The 13,044-nt window shown below is 44.3% G+C and overlaps 1 protein-coding gene across 1 annotated transcript; it reads left to right on the forward strand.

Moving 5' to 3' along the window:
- Positions 1–680: 680 nt before the first annotated feature.
- On the forward strand, positions 681–12,392 carry LOC308380703 (taste receptor type 1 member 1-like; the record flags this gene model as incomplete). The annotated part of the gene is made up of 5 exons (XM_080858108.1): positions 681–950; positions 1,386–2,108; positions 2,261–2,473; positions 2,661–2,781; positions 11,458–12,392. 5 exons carry the CDS (start codon positions 681–683, stop codon positions 12,390–12,392), a joined length of 2,262 nt encoding a protein of 753 aa, XP_080714234.1.
- Between the last annotated feature and the right edge of the window lie 652 nt (positions 12,393–13,044).

A 13,044-nucleotide genomic window follows, 5' to 3' on the forward strand; every position in this document is an offset into this window, starting at 1 on the left:
CACACATCATTACAGAATTTGCAGCATTAAGGACATTTTAATTTTCATTCAAAAGGTACCATATGTAAACACTGAGGTTTCCTGTTTCCTGTGCTCAGCCAATCCCAGTACTGCACGCTGTGCGACCTATCCCTCATGCTGAACCTTTCTGAAAGAGGCAATCATGTGTTACAAATGATGGATGCAAATAAATACAGACAGACAGATAGAAAGGAACTCAAGAGACTCTTTAGAAATCCAAGGGACTTGTTTATTTTGTTGACAGCTCCCCTTAACAAACAGGACAATGCAGCCTGCTGTCCTCCATGTACTTTTCACGGCTCTTTTCCATCACCTGATTAAGGAAAACCATTGCAAGGCATCTGAATTTAACCTTGATGGGGACTACCTGGTAGGTGGTCTATTCCCTTTGCACAACCCGCGAGAACCATTTGGTCAAATTAGACCTGTGGCAGTTAAGTGTGAAATGTAAGTTTTCGAAATTTCTCCATAACTTTTTAGGCTTAAAGCTATATACTGTGTGTTTTAAAGCTTATCCACATCACTTGAGCTGTTGTGTCACTTCCCTGTACATATGGAACATTTAAGAGATGGAGTGGAGAGATACAATGTAACTGAATATTTCAATTAACAAACTCTCTTTGTTCCGTAGGAATTCGTTCTTTTTGCCAGGCTATCAGATGTTCCAGGTGATGATGTTTGCGGTTGAGGAGATCAACAACTCCACCACTCTCCTGCCTAACGTAACCCTTGGTTACCAGCTCTTTGATTACTGCTCTGATGCTCACAACTTCCCTGCCATCCTCCAGTTCTTCTCCCATAATTCCTCCATTAAAGCCAGAGAAAACTACAACCATCACCTGCCTAAAGTAATAGGGGTCATCGGTCCCTACAGTAGCACCGAGAGTATAACCCTCGCTCCACTCTTTATGATGGATCTCATCCCAATGGTAACTATTAGTCTTTGATTATATTCAGCAACTGTTTGCATATTAACACATTAATCACATTGTGATTCAGACCTGAAAGTCTACCAAGGTTCACGCTTTTGTTATTACTTTGTATACATTTGATCCTGTTAGTTTTGTTTTCAAACTGTAATTATATGAGTGCACTAAATAACCTACATCTACACCTACAAGGACTGCATCTCCCTTTACTTGATTGGTTTGTAGATTTCAGGGCTATCCAGGTAAAGCCCTGCAATCTACACCATTGCCTGACAGTTTGTACGACGCATTGTATGCCCAGCAAGATAAACAAATCACTCTACTATGAATTGCTGACGATTGTTTACTTCGCTGTTTACAAAAAAAATGGACGTGTAATAACATACAGTAAATGTTGTCTTAAGTCCTTCTATTTCCTCTATTTTTAATCTGTAGGTGAACTATGGAGCCACCAGTTCCATCCTCAGCAACAAACTTAAGTATCCATCTTTTGCCAGGACTTTACTAAGTAACAAAGGTCAGATTGAACTCATCATTCACATAATAAAACATTTTGGCTGGAACTGGGTGGCTTTCATTGGCTCCAAAACTGCATACAGTGAGAATGGCTTTCAGCTGTTCTTGGACCTTATTCATAACACCGGCATCTGTATATACCATGAGCAACTTGCTGACACGTCACAGATAAAGAAAGTATTTAAGAACATAGATATGCTCAACATCAAAGTCATCGTTCTGTTCATTGAGCAGCTGTTTGCTGAGGACATTATCACCTCAGCTATACGACTCAGCTTTCACAATAAAGTCTGGATCGCCAGTGATGCCTGGGCCATGACCCAAGTGTTGCCCAAACTACAAGACCTACAGAAAATTGGCACCGTCATTGGCGTGACCAACACAGTCACAAATCTACCTGGCTTCAATGAGTTCATTTATCAGTCGCGACACAGAAATTATTCTGTTCACACAGCTGAAGGCTACTGCAATCAGGTTTGTGATAACTGTTCCTCAGTCAGCCCAGAGGACATCATCAATGAAAACCCAGCCTTCTCCTTCCCGATTTACTCAGCTGTGTACACCATGGCCATGGCCCTGCACAACGCTCTACAGTGCAACAACTCAGGGTGTGATAAGAGTCGCACAGTCTACCCCTACATGGTAAGGTGTCTCATGAAGAACTTTCTAAAGAATGCATATTTTGTCGTAAATGTTATAATTATATAAGTATTATGGCACAGTTCCTCTGACTACCAATGCAAGTGCCCAGTCCGGCCCACAAAATATCAAGTGTGTGTCCTCTCTCCTTTCAGCTTCTTCAAGAGATCAAATCCTTGAATTTCCTTTTAAACCAAAGAAACGTGTCCTATGACGAAAACCTGGACCCACCAGGACATTTCTCTATTATGTTCTGGGACATGAACTATACCCCTGCAGAGATCAAGGAGATTGGCACGTATCACAGTCACCTTTACACTAACTTCACTATTGATGACAAGCAAATTGACTGGCATGGCAGTGGTTCTGTAAGTACAGTTCCTGAACTGAGTGCAATCAATGATTTAATTTAAATCATTTCACTTTTTCAACAAGATGCAATCAAAGTAGTTGCAGAAATAAATACATAAATATTAGCTGATGTATGAAACTGTTTGTAGATTTTCTCATAAAGAGGTTGAGGTTATTGACAGTGATATGATTTTTGGTTTTAAGGTGCCGTTCTCCAACTGCTCTGTGGAGTGCAAGCCAGGCTACGTCCGAAAACAGGATGGTCTAGCAGAGTGCTGTTTTGCGTGTGTGAAATGCCCGAGTGACCAGTATTCTAACCACACAGGTAGAGTTAGATCAAACGCTCTATAGACGCACCACAGGTGCAGCTGGGCCTGTGCCATCAGTGCCTTAAAGCACCAGTAAGATATTTTGGGTCGAAAACTAGCAATCGATCTTCTGAAGTTATACTTTCCGATGTTGTGCTGTGAAAGTTTTACCTTTTTTTACATGATCATGGGGTAGTCTGACTCGGACCACAGAACTGCATAGCGCCTAGGCAAATAGTTTGAGCGACAGGTTTGTTTATCTGTCCTTCATATGACCATTTCAAAATCATTTTAAGATGATTCCAGTACTAGTGGGGAATGGTTGCATACGGCCTGAAATCAGGCAGCACAGCATCATCATGGTGGTCTTTATTTTCCTCATGCCCTGCTGGTCAGTGGCTAATACTAATGTAGATTTTACCGCTAAATGAGTTGGGCTAATAGCCTCCTCTGCTGATAACATTATACACAGAGGCAATGAATACATACAGACACACGGCACTTTGGATGCTGTAATGTGAGAATGCTTTCATTCATAATTACATGACTAGTCTTTACTCATCAAATAACAATACATAAGTGCACTAAATCTAATCAATAACTAATAACTAAATCTAATCAATATTTGTTGCTCCTCCCTTTGTCTTTGAAACGGTACCAATTTGCCTATAGGGGCACTTGTACAGTTTTTAAGGTAGGTTGTTTCAAGCATTTCTGAGAACTTTCCACAGAACTTACCACCTGCCACAGCTCTACCAGTTCTGAGCTTGTCAGGGCCAGGCTCAGGAAGCGAACCGTGGCCGCTGGTTCTCTGGTCCAGAGAGCTGCTCACTGAGCTAACGAAGGGAGTAGGACCCAGGAGCAAGATGCCTGCAGGAATGGTTGTCTTGTAATCACTTCTCCAAAACAGGGAAAATCCAATTACACAAAAAGGGATAATCCAAATGTCAGGGGATAGTCAAAAACAGAGAGCCAAAACAGAGAAGTTGATTTTAACAAGACTAGGAAAAACAAGAGATTTACAAAGACTATGACTTAGACTATAAAACTGGAACTAGCAAACATGAGAGACTAGAGAGCCCTGAGAGACTCGACACCTGAAACAAGAAACATGAAAGCGAGAAGACAGTAGTGATGTGTCGTTCGTGAACGATTCGTTCATTTTGAACGAATCCTTACAACGACTCGAGAGTAACGAGTCCTCTCAAAAAAAGATTCGTTCTTTTTCTCGTTCATGACCGCGCATCGGGACAACTGGGACTGTTGCATTGGCTAAGCCAAGGAAACAGAAATGATTTGTTGAATGCAGGTCACGTAAAAATGATCCAAAGACCCGTATCCGAGAGACCCAGTCGGAAAAAGAACGAATCATTTCTGTTTCCTCTAGCTGACTGTACTGAGTCTATGCAGGTCACGTGGAAAAGGATCCAACGATCCATATCCGGCAGATGAACGAATCATAGATCCAAAGACACGGCTGTCAAAAGAACGAATCATTGAACGAAAGACCGATATCCGGCAAAAGAACGAATCTTTGAACGAAATACCCATATCCGGCAGATGAACGAATCATAGATCCAAAGACACGGTTGTCAAAAGAACGAATCATTGAACGAAAGACACGTTTGGCAAAAGAACGAAACATTGAACGAAAGACTGATATCCGGCAAAAGAACGAATCATTGAACGATAGACCGATATCCGGCAGATGAACGAAACGTTGATCCAAAGACGGTCGGGAGGTGAACGATTAGGTCATCTGCCGGATACAAGTATTTGGATCATTTTTCACATTTCTTCGGATACGGGGCTCTGGATATTTTTTCACGTAACCTGCATAGGCTCAGAAGAGGAAACAGAAAGGACTTATTAACCTCGTTCACTTTCGAGTGTCTATGTTTAGTAAGACGTGAATGATATTCGTTCACAAGAAATAATTACAGGTTTAGTTATTTTAACTTTTTAAAACTTTACTTACAGTTCAGTGCAGCGTAATTGTTTGCCGTGATAATTAAATGCGTATGTGATAATAAATGACCATTTCATCCAAACTTTCATAATATATTATTTGAATGCAGGAATTAGTATCTGGTGGTTTACATGTAGTAACCTCCATGAAAATATGATACATGTTTGTAGTGGACGTATTTACGCCAGTGAATTGGCTATAAAATTTAAAAATGTTGAGTAGCACCCCCCCCCCCCCCCCCCCCCCTTGAAATGAACGAATGACTCGAAAAAATATTCGTTCATTTTACTGAACGAGATTCAAAGATTCGAGTCGGTAAAATGATCCGAACTTCCCATCACTAGAAGACAGTAATGACCAGAAAACAAACGAGTAAGTCACAGAGACAAACACAAAAAACAACCGGGTACCGTATTTTCTGCACTATAGGGCGCACTGGATTATAAGGCGCACTGTAAATGAAAAGTCTATTTTCAATATTTTTCCATATATAAAGCACTCCGAACTATAAGGCACATAAAGCAAAAACACATAGTAGCTAGCTAGCCTCGCTGCTAATAAGTATTACGTTAGCATGCTGCTCTCACTTTCCCCTCCTCTATGCAGAGGTAGCCTACTGTTTGTCTCCTGGTTTGTCTTTCACTGCCGTTTTAAGGTCAGCCATTCTAAATAGGTTCTACATGTGAAATACATTCCATATTTAATGGATAGAGAACAACTCTACCAGCATTACTCCATAGCAAATTACTATGCTGACAGGGCAGTGTCCTAGCGTAGCTGCTAGGTCAGTTATTGTTTGCAAGTAATAAGGCACTCGGAGTCGCAATATTAACTACAGTATGGAGTTTACTGAACTGCTGTATAAAGTCGTGTCACTGCATTACATGAATGAGGTTCCGGTCCCAAAAGCATTGAATACACAAGCCACCACTAGGTGGCGCAGTTAACCCAATAACATCTCCCCTTTTAACAGTTTACTAATTGAGCCCAGCGATAAACCTTAATACTAACCAAGGCACTGAAATAAACTTAGGCTATATGTTCAATACTCACCAGGGCTTTAACTATCCCTATAACACCTTTGCATAAGCATAACACAACAACATCTTGTCTGTTTTTTGTAGTGTAGTGTAGTGTGTGAAAGTTCACAGGTTGAGTCTCTCTGGAGGTTTGGCGAGCCTGCCACTCCTTGTGTAGGTAACTGGTTGCACCGGAGTCTCTGGGGGATTCAGATGCGCCTGGTCAGCTGCCTGAGTGGGTTGCAGAGTTGTAGGGCTCCGCGACGTGCTATTGGGCACTGGTGTGTTCTCTTGAAGGGGTGTGCTTTCCCTGCTGGGCGTGCTGTTGGGGGCCATGCCTTCAGGCTGCACATAGACCTGAGGTTGGATGGGCTCTGCTGGCCGCAGGTCTATTCGATTGCGGCGGTATCTGGTGCCATCTATCTCGACAAGATATGAGCGCGGTGCCACCTGCTGGAGACACATACCGCGGCGCCATCGTCCCGTTCTATCACCTGGAAGAGGCTTCATTCTGACACTCTGCCCAATCCGTAGCTCTGGGAGGTCTTTGGCAGATCTATCGTAGTAGTGTTTAGCAACTTGTCTTTTGTACTGAATTTTCTCTTTCACATCTGGAATAACACATGGCTCAAGTAATTCATCAGTCACTGGTAGCGGTGTCTTAAGCCTGCGCGCCATGAGCCGCTGTGCTGGGCTGCTATCCATGCCCACTGTCGGTGTGTTTCTCCAGAGCAGGATGGCTCTCCATGCATCATCTCCGGCTGTCGATGCACGCTTGCAGATGTTTTTTGCGATCTTCACGGCCGATTCGGCCTTGCCATTCGCCTTTGGGTGGCGTGGGGATGAGGTGATGTGCTCGAATCCCCAGTGTTGGGCAAACTGACGGAAAAGGCCACAGTCGAACTGTGGGCCACAGTCTGTGATAACACAATCAGGTTGACCATATCTGGCGAATTGGGCCTTGCACCTTTTGATTGTTGTTTCTGCAGATAGGTCAGGAAGGTGTTCTATTTCCCAAAAGTCTGAGAAATGGTCCACGATAAGCAAGAAATCCTTCCCTGCATAGTTAAACAAGTCCATGCTTACGATCTGCCAAGGCCGCTTGGGAAGTGGGTGTGACATCATGGTCTCTTTTTGCTGGTTGTGAGCAAACTCATTGCATGTAGCACATTGGCCCACAAAGTCCTTGATTTCCCCTTGCATGTTGGGCCAGAAGAGTGTCTGCCGAGCCTGTCTGTAGCAGGCCTCTGCACCAATATGGCTCCAGTGAATACGGCGCAGCATTTCTGAACGCAGTTTCTTGGGAATGATGACCCTCTCACCTTTGAAAAGTACCCCATTTTGCACGCTAATTTCATCCCTGAAAGTCCAGTATTCTCTGATAGCAACGGCCGTTTCTCCTCTCTGGTCTGGCCAGCCCTCCAGAACTGCTGCCGTCAGAAGTTGAAGGTGCTCATCAGTCTCTGTGCATTGTTTGATTTGGGCCAAACGCTGGCTTGTAACATTGAGGTATTCAGCTTGGTCTATCAGTTCAGCTTCCAGTTGTTCCTGCTGTGTTATAGAGCATACTGACTGCCGTATGTAAAGCTGGTCTGAGCTGTGTGGGGGTGTCGTGGCTCTGCTCAGTGTGTCACTTAGATACATCTCTGGGCCAGGTTTGTATACCACATTCAGGCAGTAGCCCTGAAGAGTGAGCAGCATGCTTTGGAGTCGCTTAGGAGCACTGAGGAGAGGCTTGTTAAAGATGGCAATGAGTGGTTTGTGGTCTGTTTCTGCGGTCACATCACCTCTGCCATAGAGGTAATAATGAAATCGTTGACAGGCAAAGACTATGCTCAGGCACTCCTTTTCGATTTGAGCGTAGTTGCGCTCTGCTGGCGTAAGTGCCCGAGAGGCGAATGCCACTGGTTGTCCATCTTGCAAAAGACAGCATCCCAAACCGTTTTGGCTCGCGTCACTCTGCACTGTGACTGGCTTGGTGACATCATAATATTTCAAAACTGGAGCTGCCGACACTAAGCGCTTAATTTCAGCCACTGCCACATCATGTTTTGGAAGCCAGTGCCATGGCACTTCCTTGTCCATGAGACGACGCAATGGTTCACACACCTCAGAGAGGCGTGGCATGAATTTGGAAAGGTATGTGACAAACCCTATAAACCTCTGTACTCCTTTGACGTCACCTGGTGATGGCATGGCCTGAACTGCCCTCACCTTCTCGGGGTCTGGCCTGAGGCCCTCCGCTGAAAGCACGTGGCCATGGAAGCGCACCTCTCGAACTTTAAATTGCAGCTCATTTAGACTAAGCCTCAGACTGACTTCCTTGCAGCGCTCCATGAGTGCGAGGAGTTTTGTGTCGTGGTCCCTGTTGGCCTCGTCGTCCGAGTCACCACAGCCGACAATCAGGATGTCGTCTGCAATTGGCTCCACCCCATCTAGGCCAGCCAATAGCTCATGTTGTTTTCTCTGATAGACTTCAGGCGAGACAGAGATGCCAAAAGGAAGTTTAAGCCAGCGCTTGCGGCCCCACGGAGTCCAGAACGTGGTGAGTAGGCTGCTCTCCCGGTCAAGCTTGCATTGAAGGAAAGCCTCACGTGCATCCACTAGTGAGAATATGCGGGCCTTGGGCAGTTGTAAAGGACATCATCCAGTGTAGGCATGATGTAGTGAGATCTTTTAAGCGCTTTGTTTAGTGGCCTTGGATCAATACAGATTCGAATCTTATCAGGCTTCTTAACAATCACCATGTTACTTATCCAATCAGTAGGCTCTATTACCGTGGTTAGGTGGCCCTCTCTTTCATGTCTGTCCAATTCCGCCTTCACAGCTGCTTTGAGGGCTATTGGGACATTGCGTGGCGGGCACTGGACAGGTGTGATGGCCTCATCCAACTCAAAGTGCACCTCACCTGGGAGTGACTCAATGGGTGCAGTGAAAACTTCATTATATCTGCCGATAAGCTGTTGCTTAGTTAGAGACCCTGCAGACACGCAATCGACTTTGTGCAGCTCCTCAGGTATAGTGAAGTGCATCAGACCCAGGCGTTCACACGTTGAGCCAGACAACAGAGGGTATTGGTTTGTATCCACAATCTCAAAGGCTAACGAGTAAATAAGTCCCTTTATTGTGCAGTGTGTACTGAACAGTCCGAGTGATGTCATGACTTCACCTGAGTATAGCTTCAGTCTGGTGTGGCTTGGTGCCATTTTCCCTTTTGGTGCCACCCTCATCTTTTCTTTGAGGCTCATAACATTGCAAGTGGCACCAGAGTCCAACTGACACTTTTGCCTGACACCATTCATTTTTAGGTTCACAAACCACTTCTTTCCTTGTGTCCTGTCTGTGGAAGTCGCTGAGGTCATATATAAATATGCCTCTGCCTCATCATCATCATGTACAGTGTCAGCAACAGTGTCCACGGCATTTAAGCGAGACTGTCCCGGCTGTTTTTTCATACAGACGCTAGCAAAGTGATTGGGTGTCCCACAGAAGCGACATGTCTTACCAGACGCAGGGCAGGCATCCCTCCCTGGTTTGTGCTGGTGTCCGCAATACTTGCAGTTTCTTTCACCCTCTCTCACTCGCGGTTTTGTGAATTTGCGCATAGGCTGTCTATAGTCAGTTGCGTGAATTGTATCGTCAGCTTTATGGGCCAGAGCCTTCATGCGCACATCTGTAAGTTCTGCAGCACGACACATATCAACAGCTGAGGCTAGCGTGAGGTCTTTCTCCCTTAAAAGACGGCGGCGTGTGCCTTCATCTGCTATTCCGAGGACAATCCTGTCTCTTATGAGTTCTTCTTTAAGCACTCCATAATTGCAAGTAGCAGCCTTTTCTCGCAGCCTAGTCACAAATACATCTATCCCTTCCCCGTCTTCTTGTTTCTGGCTTCCAAAGACAAAACGCTCGAATATAACATTTTTCGCGGGCTTGAAATACTCCCCTAACGCATCCAGAATGCTAGGAACGTCTTTCTGCTGGTCTACAGTTAAATGCAGATTGTGCTTGTAGATATGCTTACATTCACTGCCCATGACCCTCCTCAGTGTTGCTGCCTGCTGCTCTTTATCCTTCATTCCAGATGCCAGTATGTAATCCTGGAAATCTTCCTTGAACGTATCCCAGTTGGCTGCTAGGTCGCCGGAGAGTTTCATCTCTGCTGGTGGCGGAATCGTGTTCGTTATGGTAGTCATCTTTGGGTTAGCACTAGCCTGTTACGTCCGTTTTCTAGCAACCTTGAATCCAGCCCATAAAACTTAGTTTAAAATCACGTCAGTAGTGACATAAGGCAAGTCACTGACTGTCCCAAGCTTCTGACACCATGTTTGCAAGTAATAAGGCACTCGGAGTCGCAATATTAACTACAGTATGGAGTTTACTGAACTGCTGTATAAAGTCGTGTCACTGCATTACATGAATGAGGTTCCGGTCCCAAAAGCATTGAATACACAAGCCACCACTAGGTGGCGCAGTTAACCCAATAACAGTTATCTCACAGTGTCAAACATTGCCAATGCTGTTAAACAATCAAAATGCTAAGTTTAATAATGGTTTAACAATCGATGTGCTCATTTTAGTAGCTAATGGATTAAAATGACGACGTGAACGTTTGGCAAAAACACATGCAGTCAGATAATTAACACCATAACGATAGCTGTCTAGCTAGCTAGCGAATAGCTAACGTTAGCTAGTTTTAACCAGAGATAACTTGCCTAAGCCTAGCATAACATCAGTGGTGAAAGTAAGACGTTACTCACAATGACAAAAAATGTGAATAAGGAGTTTGCCTATGACCATGAAGGCTTAATTTATTACTTTAGCAGATGAAAATTCAAACCTAACAAGTTCCATTAGGGAGACCCAGGGGTAAACTGTACCCCGCGCCCCTTGTCATTTCAAGCTAGCTGTAGAGAAGGCACTTCCAACACAGAGTCACCAGCAAATAGACCAGCAGTGGTCAGAAGCAATGTACTGTTTGAGGTTTTATTTAAAATACGGTAGCCGTAATGCTGCAAACGGCGCAGCTTTGTAGTTTACCAAAGTCGTACTAAAACATTTTGTACAGAGCGCAACCAGAATTAATCCATATATAAAGCGCTCCGGATTATAAGGCGCACTGTCAGTTTTTGATAAAATGAAAGGCTTTTAAGTGCGCCTTATAGTCCGGAAAATACGGTATAAATACAACACTTAATTGGTTATGTGACCAATTAACTAACAAACAGACAGGTGGAAGCAATGAAAGGAAAACAGACACAGGAAGTCAACAAAAGCACATGTACAGGCATAACAAACACAGAAAGCACATGTGCACACAACCCCACCACAAGCCTCTAGTTAGCGGCCTCTAGAGGCCCGGAGGTCCCAACTCGTGACAGAGCTGATTAGTTTTAGCTGGCCTTTAGTTTTTCAGTCTGTAATGTGGTCTGTTAATTTGTTACTTTCTTTCTCTAAAAGCCTATACTGTAAAAGTCTCACTGGAATACTTCCATATTTTCAAAAAGAGTGTTTGATTATATGCAATATGCAAGATATTTCCTTTTGACACACTTAGGCTAATAAGAGTAGAAAAGAAATGTCTAAAAGAAATGTCTTAAACCTTTGCACAGTACTGAACATATTTCTTTGGGCACAGGAGAAAACATGTTGAAATGTGAAAGCTGCCCAGTGCCTTTAAGCGTGTGTACCTGTTGTTTCTTCTCTAGCTGACCTGTACTCCTGTTTCGCCTGTGATGAGGATGAGTGGTCCGAGCCTGGAAGCACGTCTTGTCAGAAACGATCTGTGGAATACCTTCACTTCTCCGACGCCTTGTCCATTATCCTCTCACTCTTCGCATCCTCCCTCATAGTCCTGTGTCTGGCGGTGGCGGTGCTGTTTGCGTTTCACAGCTCCACACCTGTAGTGCGGTCATCAGGGGGCAATATGTGCTTCCTGATGCTGGGCTCCCTGGCAGCTTCCGCCCTCAGCGCCTTTTTCTACTTTGGCAAGCCGTCAGCTCTTAGCTGTGCACTTCAGAACTGGACCTTTGCCTCCTTCTACAGCGTATGCCTCTCCTGCCTGACCGTCCGCTCTTTTCAGATAATTTGCGTCTTCAAGATGGCCGCCCACCTGCCCAAAGCACATGCATTGTGGGTAAAGTACAGTGGTCAGTGGCTGGTAGTGGCTGGGTTGTCGCTTCTCCAGTTCTTGCTCTGTGGAATCTGGATGGCAACAAGTCGGGCCATTCCAGAGAGAAACACAACTTCCTTCAAAGACCGGGTGTTACTATTCTGTTCTCTAAGATATATCGCCGCTCCAATGTTTTGTTATATTTTCATGTGTATTCTCAGTGGCCTCTGTTTCTGTTTCTCCTACATGGGTAAAGACCTGCCCAAGAACTACAACGAGGCCAAAGCCATCACTTTCAGCATGCTGCTGTTTTATCTGAGCTGGGCCATTTACTACACAGCCAGCTTGGTATCCCAAAGCAAGTACGTACTGGTGGTCCAGGCTGTGGTTGAGCTGAGCTGTTTGTACGGCATCATGCTCAGCTACTTTATCCCAAAGGCCTTCATCATTGTCTTTCAGCCTCTGAAGAACACACAGGAGTATTTCCAAGCTGCGATTCAGAGTTACACACAAACTATTAGTCGAATGTAGAGGATTTGATGGGTACATATTTTGAATGACAACAGTAGCGTATGTAATGTGGCTCCCTTTTTATGCAGAGTAGTGTTGTGATTGTGAAATAAATTATCTGTCAAAGGACAGCTTTTTGAAGGGATTTATCATGTATTACACCTATTAAAGCCTGTATCCCTAGCATTCCCACATTGCTAGCAATTCAGCAGGTATAATTACGCTCTATTCAGATGGTTCAGTCGTTGTTTCTTCCGCACTACAACACTTCCGCACTTCAACATCAGAATGTCTCCTGGACAGGAAGTCGAAAAAGCATCACCTTCTGTAACCTAGCAGCAGCATTTCTGTGACTTGAGGCAAATCTAGTTTGTCAACACCAAACCTACTACTGGTTCACAACCTTCAATAAATCTTTTTCAAACCCTTTGAGATTTTCCCCCTGATTAAACTCAATGGATTTATATTCACAAATGATGTATTTAAGTGTCAGCAAGGTCTGCATTCAGGCTCCACAGTGCACACACAGGCTGGGCCCTCAGTGTCTTTTGGCCTTGCCATCCTGCTTTGTGCCACCACAGTCAACCCACATTCTATGTGGTGGCACAAATGCCAAAACAAAGTCATATACCACAAAGACATAACATATGAGTTAAAATGCAAACATTCAAAC

Source organism: Sprattus sprattus (genome assembly GCF_963457725.1).
Source record: "Sprattus sprattus genome assembly, chromosome: 2".
NCBI classification, from domain to species: domain Eukaryota; kingdom Metazoa; phylum Chordata; class Actinopteri; order Clupeiformes; family Clupeidae; genus Sprattus; species Sprattus sprattus.